At 45.1% G+C, this 12244-nt stretch overlaps 1 protein-coding gene across 1 annotated transcript in view; it reads right to left on the reverse strand.

Moving 5' to 3' along the window:
- LOC124796111 (hexokinase type 2) overlaps positions 1-8151 on the reverse strand; it is a 117317-nt gene extending 109166 nt beyond the window's left edge. Inside the window, exon 1 of the mRNA XM_047260199.1 lies at positions 8079-8151. Coding sequence (XP_047116155.1) covers positions 8079-8114 — 36 coding nt within the window. The 5' untranslated portion in view covers positions 8115-8151. The remainder of the gene's footprint in view (positions 1-8078) is intronic.
- Between the last annotated feature and the right edge of the window lie 4093 nt (positions 8152-12244).

The raw sequence follows: 12244 nt of genomic DNA on the forward strand, positions 1-12244 counted from the left end.
AAGACACTGTCAGATGCGAAAGCAGAAACCAGCGTACTTCGCTGGTATGTAATTAAGACTGTTGAAGTGCTTTTTCTACTATTTCTTTTTTACACACGTACGATGGGTGGTCGTAGTAGTTTATCACCTCGAAATAAACAAAGAGTCATCTTGAAAGTTTGCGATGTCATTAGTCCTTTCCTACGTGTACACGCTTCGACACTTTTTCCACCAACGATGGGTGACTTCACAGAGCCCTTGGTTGTGGCCGGCCGGAGTGGCCGAGTGGTTCTAGGCGCTACAGTCTGGAACCGCACGACCGCTACGGTCGCAGGTTCGAATCCTGCCTCGGACGTGGATGTGTGTGCTGTACTCAGGTTAGGTTTAAGTAGTTCTAAGTACTAGGGGACTGATGACCTCAGAAGTTAAGTTCCATAGTGCTCAGAGCCATTTGAACCATTTTGAACCTTGGTTGTGAAAGTCTGCATTTCGGCCCTTCAGGAACGCTGCACCTCAGAAGTTAGGTCGCTGGTATTCTGGAAATCGCTGCCACGTAGTAGTTTCTTCCTCCATGTAAGGTGTAAGAAGTCACAGAGTGTCGTGTCAGTAGAACAAACATTCTCTCTGAAACCTCCCGTAAGCTCGAGAGTTGCCTGTTATGCTCCTGTGACGGTTTGCCCTCTTACCAGCATAACTATCAGAGTCAGCTCCGTGTTCTTGTCTTAATGCGACAATCGCTGCCGACCGACCGCCTCACATCCTCTACCAATGAGCGTCACTGTATGCGGTATGATGGAGGGGGGGGGGGGCATGGGATCAGCAGGCCACCCTTCCCGGTCGTTGTGGGCTTTCTTGACGTTGGAGATGCTGCTTTTCACCGAAGTAACTCCTCAACTGGCATCACGAGGTCGAGTGCACTCTGTTCCAATCCTCCCCAAGACGCGCTAACCACTGAGCTACTGAGGTGAACTAACGACAATTTTGTCTTCGCCATTTTCCGTAGCGCTTCCACTGATTGCTTTGCTACTTTATCACGAGTACATGATAGACGCAGCTCTCTTCCACTGTGGCTCTCCATCCGAATAGGTGTCGGAAGGGCCAACGGGACCGACCGACCGCCCTGTCATCCTCAGGACCATAGGCGTCACCGGATGCGGAAACGGAGGGGCATGTGGTCAGCACATCGCTCTCCCGGCCGTTATTAGTTTTCGTGACCGGTGTCGCTGTTTCTCAATCGAGTACCTCCTCAACTGGCCTCACAAGGGCTGTGTGCTCCCTGTTTTCCAACAGCCCTGGGCGGACCCGTACGGTGTGACACATCCAAGTGCTAGCCAAGCCAGACAGCACTTAGCTTCGGTGATCAGACGAGAACCGGTGTTACAGCTGAGGCAAGGCCGTTGGCTCCATCGTACCTAGGCGACTAAAAACGTGATCTGGATTATGCTGACACAGATACAGCATTTCCGCAGTTGCCTAGTTTGCGCGGGATTTTTGAAGGGCGTGAGCAGTCGCGGAACCAAAGGGACGGTGACCTTTCTCAGTTTCAAAATGGTGAACAAGATGCTGAAAACTGATCCGTAACTGCTTTTCACCTTTTTTCATTATTACCTCGTTTGCCATACGCTGGTCTTCGAGCACCAAGGGCCCCACTTCCACAGCTACACTCCGAAAGCCACCATTCAGTGTGTGGAGGAGGATATTTTGTGTATCAGTGTCACTCCCGCCTTTTTCTGTTCCAGTCGTGAATGGACAGCGAGGACAGTGATTCCTGTTAAGTCTCCGTGTGGGCGTTCTGATTTAATATTCATGGGCCTTTCACGAGACGTACGTAGGAGGAAGAAATATATTTGTTGACACTTCTAGGAACGTACGCTCTTGGAAGTCTAACGGTGGACCTTAACTTGATGCAGAACGCTTCTCCTATAGCGCCTGCCGCTAGAGGTAGCTGATCATCTCCGTGGCGCTTTCGAGCGTACTAAATGAACCTGTGACGAAACGTTCTGCTCTTCTTGGATCTTTTCTATTTCCTTTGTCAGTCCTATCTGGTACATATCAAATACTGACGCGCAGTATGGAAGTGTTGCTTGTTTTGCAAGCTACTTCCTTTGTTGATGGACTACATTTCTTGAAAATTCTTCTGAATCTGAATCGTAGCCAGATATCTGCCTTACCCCCAATTAATTTAATGTGGTCATTCCACTTAAAATCGCTCTGTACGTATGGAAGTAACTGCTTCCATTAATTTCTCTTCAATTGTGTAAACAGGCAATATACGGTCTTCTCTCTTATGTATCCGCATTACGTCAAATTTGTTTACCTTGACGGTCAATTGCCACTCCCTGCAGCAAGTGTGTATGCTCTGCACGTCTTCCTGCAATTCGCTACAATTTTCTAGAGGTGCTACTTCTTCGTATCAACAGTATCGTCTGCGAAAACCGCCATTTATACATACTGTTAAAAGTAACAGCCTTTTAACATTCCCCGTGGGCACCCCCGAAGTGTCTTTCACGTCTTAAGACTTCTCTCCGTTCAAAATGACAAACTGTGTTCTACTTGCTAGTAACTCTTCGATTCAGTGGCACAGGTGGTCTGATATTCTGTACCCTCGTGTATTGTTCTCTAGGCGGCAATGCGGAACTGTATCGAAAACATTTCGAAAGTCAACGTAGACGCCATCTATCTGAGCGCCGGTATCTACTCATTTCTGGGTCTCGTGGATGAACAGAGCGTGCTGGGTTTCACATGATTGTTTTCGGAGCCCATGTTGGTTCCTACGGAGAAGATTTTCGGTGTCCAGAATTGTCTTGATAGGCGAGCATAAAATGTGTTCCAGAATTCTTGAAAACGGAAATGATCTGGCTTTTTCCAATAATCAGGAACACTTCGCTCCTCCAGGCACCTATGGTACACTGCTGCTAGAAGACAGGTACGTTCTTTCGTATACTTCGTGTAGAACCTAGTTGGTATCATGTCAGATCCTGTGGCCTTTACTCTACAGAGTGGTTCCAATTGATGATGTATACCTTCGTCACTTATTTCGACATCTGTCATTTTGTCGTCCGTGAGACGACTTAAAGGAGCAGGTGAAGTGTTATCTTCCTTTGGGAAAAAAGGCGTTTGGTATTTTGGAATTCTCTGGGTCACTGTTTCAGTGCCATTACAGTTACGGCGTATCTGAGCAGACTAATGGCTTCGATCAGTTTACTGATTTAATATAAGACCAGAATTTCTTACGCTTTTCCATCAACTTGGAAGATAGAGTTTCCCTTTGGTATTCACTGAACACTTCAGACATGAACAGCCCTCCTTATGCTCATTTTGGCTTCGTTTAATTTTTTATCTCATGCGATTCATTTTTCTTCGCACACAGATGGCATGCTACTTCGTCTTTCGTCATTCAGAACAGTTTCACCACACTGGAAAGCCGGCCGGTGTGGCCGTGCGGTTCTAAGCGCGTCAGTTTGGAACCGCGTGACCGCTACGGTCGCAGGTTCGAATCCTGCCTCGGGCATGGATGTGTGTGATGTCCTTAGGTTAGTTAGGTTTAAGTAGTTCTAAGTTCTAGGGGACTGATGACCTCAGTAGTTAAATCCCATAGTGCTCAGAGCCATTTGAACCATTTTTGAACCACACTGGAAACAACTGTGCCTGTGTCTTAGGATTGTGCTTTGTTGCCGTACACTTCCACTAACTCAGCATAGATCGTTGCAGCGGTGTTTCCTTCAAACGCAAGAAACTTTATTGATTGGTGCCCCGTTTTATCAACGGGCTGAGCCATTTTGAGTTTGGCTATTCTAGCGATAGAGCGATTTCATTGTGTATCATATGCACCTGCGAACACAGAAAATTACTTGTATAACAGTTTTTCCCTGGTGATAGCTACAAATACGTGCCTACGACCTGCTACGTCACACTTTTAGATATCTCAAGTTCTTCGCAGATGATGCAGTACTGTACTCACAAGACGTGTCGTTATGAAGTTGTTACGAAATGCTTTTCCACTTGCAGCTAGTGTGAAGACTGCCAGCTGACACAAAATTAAAAATCCAATGTACTGCTAGTAAATAGACGAAAATACACGAAATCGTCTGAGTACAAGACCCGTAATAAATTATTGGACTCAGTCACAACTGTCATGTATCCAGGAGTATCTCCTGACAGCGATTAGAGACTGCTCCTGGTCTTTCTGTTGTTACTGTTCTATTATTTCTTCCCCTCTTGTGATGTTTTGAAAGTAGAGCACCTGCTGTAACTAGGATATTAATTATAATATAAATAGTTTGTATTCCTTCATACAACAGTCAGACTGTTACTTAAAAATTAGTTTAGCAACATAGAAAAACGTAAGAACGATTTCACCGAGGATAAACTAGTACTTTTTTTTAATTACATCTATTCGTACGGAAAACATATGGCAGGCATGTTTACAGCAAGAACTCTGAAACAGCTTAATTCACCCACTGGTGTTCTATGAAACTCACGTACAGCCCATACTTAAGTACTGTTTACTGGTCTTTGACGCTTACCTGGTGAGATTAACGATAGACAAGAGCGATCGTAGCTGGAAATGGGGTAAAAATTCCGCCATATCACATACCCTCCACTTCACAGAGTACCGCTGTGTGTACAAATACACTACTGGCCATTAAAATTGCTACACCAAGAAGAAATGTAGATGATAAACGGGTATTCATAGGACAAATATATTATACTAGAACTGACATGTGATTACATTTTCACGCAATTTGGGTGCATAGATCCTGAGAAATCAGCACCCAGAACAACCACCTCTGGCCGTAATAACGGCCTTGATACGCCTGGGCATTGAGTCAAACAGAGCTTGGATGGCGTGTACAGGTACAGCTGCCCATGCAGCTTCAACACGATACCACAGTTCATCAAGAGTAGTGACTGGCGCATTGTGACGAGCCAGTTGCTCGGCCACCATTGACCAGACGCGTTCAATTGGTGAGAGGTCTGGAGAATGTGCTGGCCAGGGCAGCAATCGAAAATTTTCTGTATCCAGAAAGGCCCGTAATGCACCTGCAACAAGTGGTCGTGCATTATCCTGCTGAAATGTAGGGTTTCGCAGGGATCGAATGAAGGGTAGAGCCACGGGTCGTAACACATCTGAAATGTAACATCCACTGTTCAAAGTACCGTCAATTCGAACAAGAGGTGATCGACACAAGTAACCAAGGCACCCTATACCACCACGCCGGGTGATACGCCAGTATGGCGATGACGAATACACGCTTCCAATGTGCTTTCACCGCGATGTCGCCAAAGACGGATGCGACCATCATGATGCTGTAAACAGAACCTCGATTCATCCGAAAAAATGACGTTTTGCCGTTCGTGCACCCAGGTTCGTCGTTGAGTACACCATCGCAGGCGCTCCTGTCTGTGATGCAGCGTCAAGGGTAACCGCATAGTCTCCGAGCTGATAGTCAATGCTGCTGCAAACGTCGTCTAACTGTTTGTGCAGATGGTTGTAGTCTTGCAAACGTCCCCATCTGTTGACTCAGGGATCGAGACGTGGCAGCACGATCCGTTAGAGCCATGCGGGTAAGATGCCTGTCATCTCGACTGCTAGTGATACGAGGCCGTTGGGATCCAGCACGGCGTTCCGTATTACCCTTGTGAACCCACCGATTCCATATTCTGCTAACAGTCATTGGATCTCGACCAACGCGAGCAGCAACGTCGCGATACGATAAACCGCAATCGCGATAGGCCACAATCCGCCATTTATAAAAGTCGGAAACGTGATGGTACGCATTTCTCCTCCTTACACGAGGCATCACAACAACGTTTCACCAAGCAACGCCGGTCAACTGTTGTTCATGTATGAGAAATCGGTTGGAAACTTTCCTCATGTCAGCACGTTGTAGGTGCCGCCACCAGTGCGAACCGTGTGTGAATGCTCTGAAAAGCTAATCATTTGCATGTCACAGCATCTTCTTCCTGTCGGTTAAATTTCGCGTCTGTAGCGCATCGTCATGGTGTAGCAATTTTAATGTCCAGTAGCGTAGTTCTGGAACACAACGCCTAGCATAAACTGAAACAATATACTACGCATTCGTCCAAATAGGACAGCCTATCGACGAATCTAGTACAGACTGCACGGGATAATACATCAGAAGCTGAACACGCCCACAGTACAAATGTACAAATGGTAGAAATAGTGGTATTACACACAGGTTTTATTTTGTTATGGCTTGACTTGGTAACATCTAACGAAGTGTCATTGAGAAACAGAAGAGGTCAGTGTGCCGATGGAAAGAGACAGGCAGCTTCCGGGCTGTTTATAGCAACCAACGACTACGGCCTTAAACCACCTTACACACAAACACCTATGTGATCGAGGTTTTGCATGTGTGTTGTACTCAGGAAGCAGCAAGTAAATTAATTATCCTCTTTCTCTGACTGGGTATCTTAATGGTAAGGCAGCTTTAAAAATCCGGAAATACATTTAAGTCCTGACCTAGTATAAAGTGTCCACTCGTTGTAAATCTTCAGCTTGAGTATGGGTGGCACGAGGCGCTATGTAAGTACTGCGCGGCAAGTTGGGAATTTGGGTCGGACGGACACCGTGCTCGGATAGCCGAAGCAGTTAACGCATCCCTCGCGTGAAGCGGGACTTTTGGGTTCGAGTCCCGGTCCGGCACAAATGCACTTATTGCCACTATTTTCATTTCAGTGCCAAACAGCGACCAATGTCAGAATTGATTTCATTTCATCAATTCTGCTTTAGCTTCTCACTGACATTTCAATGTACTATTTACCCACCATGGAACGTTACAGACTTCCAACGTCTGTTACTGATGTTACTAGAAATTATATTACGTGATTTTCAAAACCGAACACACCAGATATGACAATTCTAATTGCTTTTATCTAGCTAAATATATTTGGAATAGTCTTCCAACTTTAGGCATTACATGCATGCTGCAACTACATCTTACAGTTAATTTGGTTCATCTCTACTTCAATCTAAATGTTCTTTCGCGTGCTGAAATTCGTGACCGTGCTGTCATCGGTATGGAAAGCATTAACTATGCATATGACTTATGCCCAATTCTAAGCCTGCGAAGGAGATGTACGACTGTCTACTAGGATTTCATGCTGCTTCTTGTGCACCGATTACAATATTTACAGTTACTATTACGACCAGATGTGACGTCCATGCCAACGACAATCTTGGTCCGAATACTATTTACGTTTACACATCTAAGTATTGTCATAAGTGAATGTAAGAGCCAGAAAAATACAATCAACCACGGGGTAGAAATTTGGATCTTTTATTCATTACCAAGGTATTCATCCGAAGGTGACAATACGATGGCAAGAAATGGGTAGCAGTACTCAGTACCCAACCGTGGTTTAAATCTTCAGCACAGAATCAGATGCGGATCTGAAAGCTACATTTTTTGTGTGTGAAAGAACATACAATATTCTTATACTGTAGTGCACTGTGCTCCCTTTTATGGCCGGAAACTTCGCACACAAGACAGAAGCATTTGATACTGTGACTGCATAGCCTGCATGTACCATGGGAGCTCTAGGGGGTGAAAGGGGGGGGGGGGGGTGAAGAGAGAGACTGTCCCGATAAATTACATACGGCTTCACTCAGTTTGCTGTAAGCAAGTAGCCCATAGTGTGGTTTACAGCAGTACTTAGTGAGTAGCGTGTGTTCTTGGTCTTAACTACAAACAGTTATGCTGCTGTTCGTAACAGACGCCTAGCGTGCCGTAAACAGAACGTTCTACGTTGTGAACTAGTCTAACGCGAACTTTTTGTTGTTATCACTAGCCGAGGCACCGCCAGCAAGCAAGCTACAAACTGCACTGGTCTAAGCAGCAACGCCAGCTGTTTCGCTGGTCGCCACGTGTCTGTGGGCCTACTTACTCCCATCGATCCGCCCGGCTGTGAAATCAATAGGGCGAACAGATAAAGGCGGCGGCGTTTCGCGGTACGCAAGTTGCCCTTTAGATCGGCGGCCTCTTTTACTGTACAGCTCGGACAGGTGAGAGAGGAACGGCTCTCCTTTAGAAGCGTTCACGTGACGCCTGGTCCTGGCTTCAGACTTAACTCACCGACAGAGGCTCCTGCAAGTCCAGCGTGTGCCTCATCGCGGTGGCCGTCCCAGCAACACTAGGTCACCTCCACTCCACCCTCTGTGCCGGCCCGCGAGAGGCGGTCGCCATGGAGACCGGCCGTGACGTCAGCGTCGATACGCAGACACGCCGCCTGCCGCCGACAAAATACGAGCGCGCCCGGTCGCGAAAATGACACGGGAACGGCATCCGACCTGTCCATTGATAACAAGATACTGCACGTGTGCTGTCAAGATCAAAGGAGTCGGCGAGATGGTATCGCTGGAAATCAGTACGAGCAACAGTACGGGATTGTTGGTTCGCCTCGACGTAGACTCATTGTTTCTTATCGCTAATCCAGTTTCAGCGACCAGTAATCGCCCCCGCCCCCTCTCCTTTACCATGTTACGATTCTTTAAATAATCGAACTACGTTTCTAAGAGAAACTAGCTTCTCAGGCAACTGAATGTTAATGACGTCATATCTCCTGAGCGAGGCGTCATTCAGCGATGACGTCAAACCTAGGCAAATAATTTATTTACGAAGTATTACCACTTTTAACATGCAAGTCAGACACATGTAATACTGAAGCAACCGCCAATTGCAAATATTAACGAAACAACAGAGCTTACTGATCACTTATTGCTTCCGTAGTCCTCATTTGAACTTTAGATCTGACTGTAAGACCTGAATTTGCGATGTATCGCGTGATCAAAAAGTCAGTATAAATTTGAAAACTGAATAAATCACGGAATAATGTAGATAGAGGGGTACAAATTGACACACATGCTTGGAATGACATAGGGTTTTATTAGAACCAAAAAAATACAAACGTTCAAAAAATGTCCGACAAATGGCGCTTCATCTCATCAGAATAGCAATAATTAGCGCAACAAAGTAAGACAAAGCAAAGATGATGTTCTTTACAGGAAATACTCAATATGTCCACCATCATTCCTCAACAATAGCTGTAGTCGAGGAATAGTGTTGTGAACAGCACTGTAAAGCATGTCCGGAGTTATGGTGAGGCACTGGTGTCGGATGTTGTCTTTCAGCATCCCTAGAGATGTCGGTCGATCACGATACACTTGCGACTTCAGGTAACCCAAAAGCCAATGATCGCACGGACTGAGGTCTGGGTACCTGGGAGGACAAGCATGACGAAAGTGGCGGCTGAGCATACGATCACCACCAAACGACGCGCGCAAGAGATCTTTCACGCGTCTAGCAATTTTTTTTTTCTAATAAAACCCCATGTCATTCCAAGCATGTGTGTCAATTTTTACCTCTCTATCTACATTATTCCGTGGTTTATTAAGTTTTCAAACTTCTACTGACCTTTTGATCACCCGGTACATTGCCCTTCCAAAGCTCCAACGGCAACGAACAGTAGCATAAGAATGGATGAAACACACTGGATTTTAGAGTTACCAAATGATGAAACAACTTACCACGCAACTGACTAAAATCTAGAAAACCAATCTGCGTCAACCATGGTCAACGCGGACCAGAAATCTATAATCTAAGAGAGGAACGAAGAAATCAGTGAACATCCTTCCGTGGTCGTAATAAGGTAGGTAAAACAGATCCACAATCAAACCCCTGGGAGCCAACCAACCAAGTAAAACGTGGAGCATCCTCAAGCGTATCAGAACAGACCACGCCGTGACGAAAGCAACGCTACAGAAGTGGGGAAAAAATTCATTGCTACCTAGAACGACAATATATGTACCAATTAACTCGCTGGGGAGTCTGGTAAGCCGTTTGTAGGCCAATTGAGAAGCTACCTGAATGAGAAGTAGCGAAACCGATCACGAGAACTTACAACGGCCGGGAGACCTGTGTGCTGACCACATGCCCCTCCGCACCGGAATACGGTGATGGCTGAAGTGAGGATGGCACGGCGGCCGGTCGGTACCGCTGGGGCTTCAAAGGCCTGTTCCCATTTTATCTTGTTTTGTATCAACTTAATTGTATCTACTGTAATATAAATCTTTAAGCCATACGTAAAGTAATTAAATACTAAATTTTGTCGTACATTCGTAGGTATATTTATATTCTGCCTAACATTTATTGCGAGTAGACAGCTGTGAGAAGTAATAAATAAAACTCAGTGATGTGAAGTTTTGCGTAAAGTTTGTTGGAAGTCATTAAATGCTCTCGTTTGTCAATACTGGATGAATATAGTGTGTGTGACAATTATAGGTTCACGGACCGCAGAGAGAACAAATACGTCGGTATTAGAGTATAGAAAACCAGATTATTCTTTGGAAAGTCTGATACTGAAGCAAAAACTGACACGCTTTAGGCACATCGTGAGCGAACATGATCCGCTAGAGAAGACGTTAACGCTGAGGAAGATCGGAAGCACAAGGAGAAGAGGACGGTATAGGATGAGATGGATCGATGACATCGCAGTGGTAATAGATTCCAACCTGGAAAGTCTGCGGGAGAAAGTGCAGGGCGGAGGATATGGCGTGCCTTAGTTCGCGGGGTCACGGAAAGTCGGAATCGAGTGAACGAAGCGCGGAACAGTATTTAAGTGCACAGGGCGGAAAAAAATACTTCTGATGGCAACGTATTGTGGAAAATAGTTTGGGGGAAAAGGAATCATCTACCCAAGGCGGATACACAAATCCGCACAGATCTGACTGGCAAACCTTGCGAATAGGCGACTGCTACTTCAAAGTGTTCATTTTGCAAATAGAAGCCAACACGGAATACATGCTATGCCCTGATAAGGCTCGCCGATAGTCAATCAGAACCGTAAACCCACATTTTCATAGAACAGACGTTCCTTACGATTAACAGTAAACTCATTAACAACAAGGATGAATTGAAGGTGGCGTATCGTATGAGGAAACAACAACATGTTAATGTAGTGGCACGTTGCTTCTACATTGCTACTGTTGTCTTCAGTATGAAGACTTATTTTGTTGCAGCGCTCCACACTAGTCCGTCCTAAGTTTGTTCGTAACTTTTGCAACCGACACCTATTTTGAACTATTTACTGTTGTATAGACGGTTTCCCTCTACAGTTTTTATCTGCATATAAGAAACAGAAGAAGTAAAAAGCTACGTTAAGTATGAAACTTCTTATAACGACGTCCAAAATTGACATTTTTCACGTCCTAACAAGCTTTGTATATTTAAGTGTACAGAGCGAACAAACACTTCTGATGGCAATGTATTGTTGAAAATAGTTTGGGAAAAAGAAAGCATCTAACCAAGGCGGATACATTTTCCAAGTACGGAAAAAAAAAAAAAATCAGGGAAAGAGCTTAGGAGGGCAATGAAAACTGGTAACATTCAACATTAATCACTGCTGTTCAAACGGAAGCAGAATTCCGTTTTGAAAAATAAAACCGTTTCAGCTGTAACATCGTTTTATTCTTGAGCATTGCTGGTTTCACAGCACTTATAGACGCACCTTCAATTGCAGATTCGATTCAAGTCATAATATGCATAAAATGTATTACGGGAAAACCCACCGTTCACAGTCGGTCGCATGCAATAGATCACCCACAAAAAAGACGAATGTCCTGAAAGTAATAATTCCAATTGGTAAGAAACTGCGAAACTTAAGTTTGATGAGGCCTTGAACAATCTTATAGTTCAATCCTACTACAATGTGTGGCATCTGTAGCGAGTTGGAGCAAGAAACAGGGTCTATACAAAACAGAGCAGCAGGAATACTCACAGATTCGTCTGCCTGAGGGCAACAGTTACGAAAACGCTGGAAAAGCTCAACGCCTGTTACATACTGCGAAAAATTGTTTAGATTCCAAAACCAGCAGTAAGAAATCTTTGTTTAATAGCAGCACGAACAAAGGCATAGAAGGGGTCTTACTTCCTATGCTCCAGTTCCGAATCTAAAGAGGAATAACGCTGATATGTTAGAATGAGGACTAGGGCTCATTGGTAGGATACTGGGAAAATGCGACATGTCACGTAACTGGGGTGCCGTCAACCGTTGCACTGGCCGTCATTATGACACACTAAGATAACAAGCAGCATGCCAGCCGCTGGTTTGGTCGTGGCCAGATCGCTGTGTAGGTTTACCCTGTCTTCGAGGTATCACAGGCACTGATAGTTTAAAGTGGTATCGTGTGATGGGTTTATCGTGAAAGCTCGTTCCAGGGGAAAAACTGTCACCGGGTACCGTC

This window comes from Schistocerca piceifrons, chromosome 4, assembly GCF_021461385.2.
Source record: "Schistocerca piceifrons isolate TAMUIC-IGC-003096 chromosome 4, iqSchPice1.1, whole genome shotgun sequence".
Taxonomy (NCBI): Eukaryota; Metazoa; Arthropoda; class Insecta; order Orthoptera; family Acrididae; genus Schistocerca; species Schistocerca piceifrons.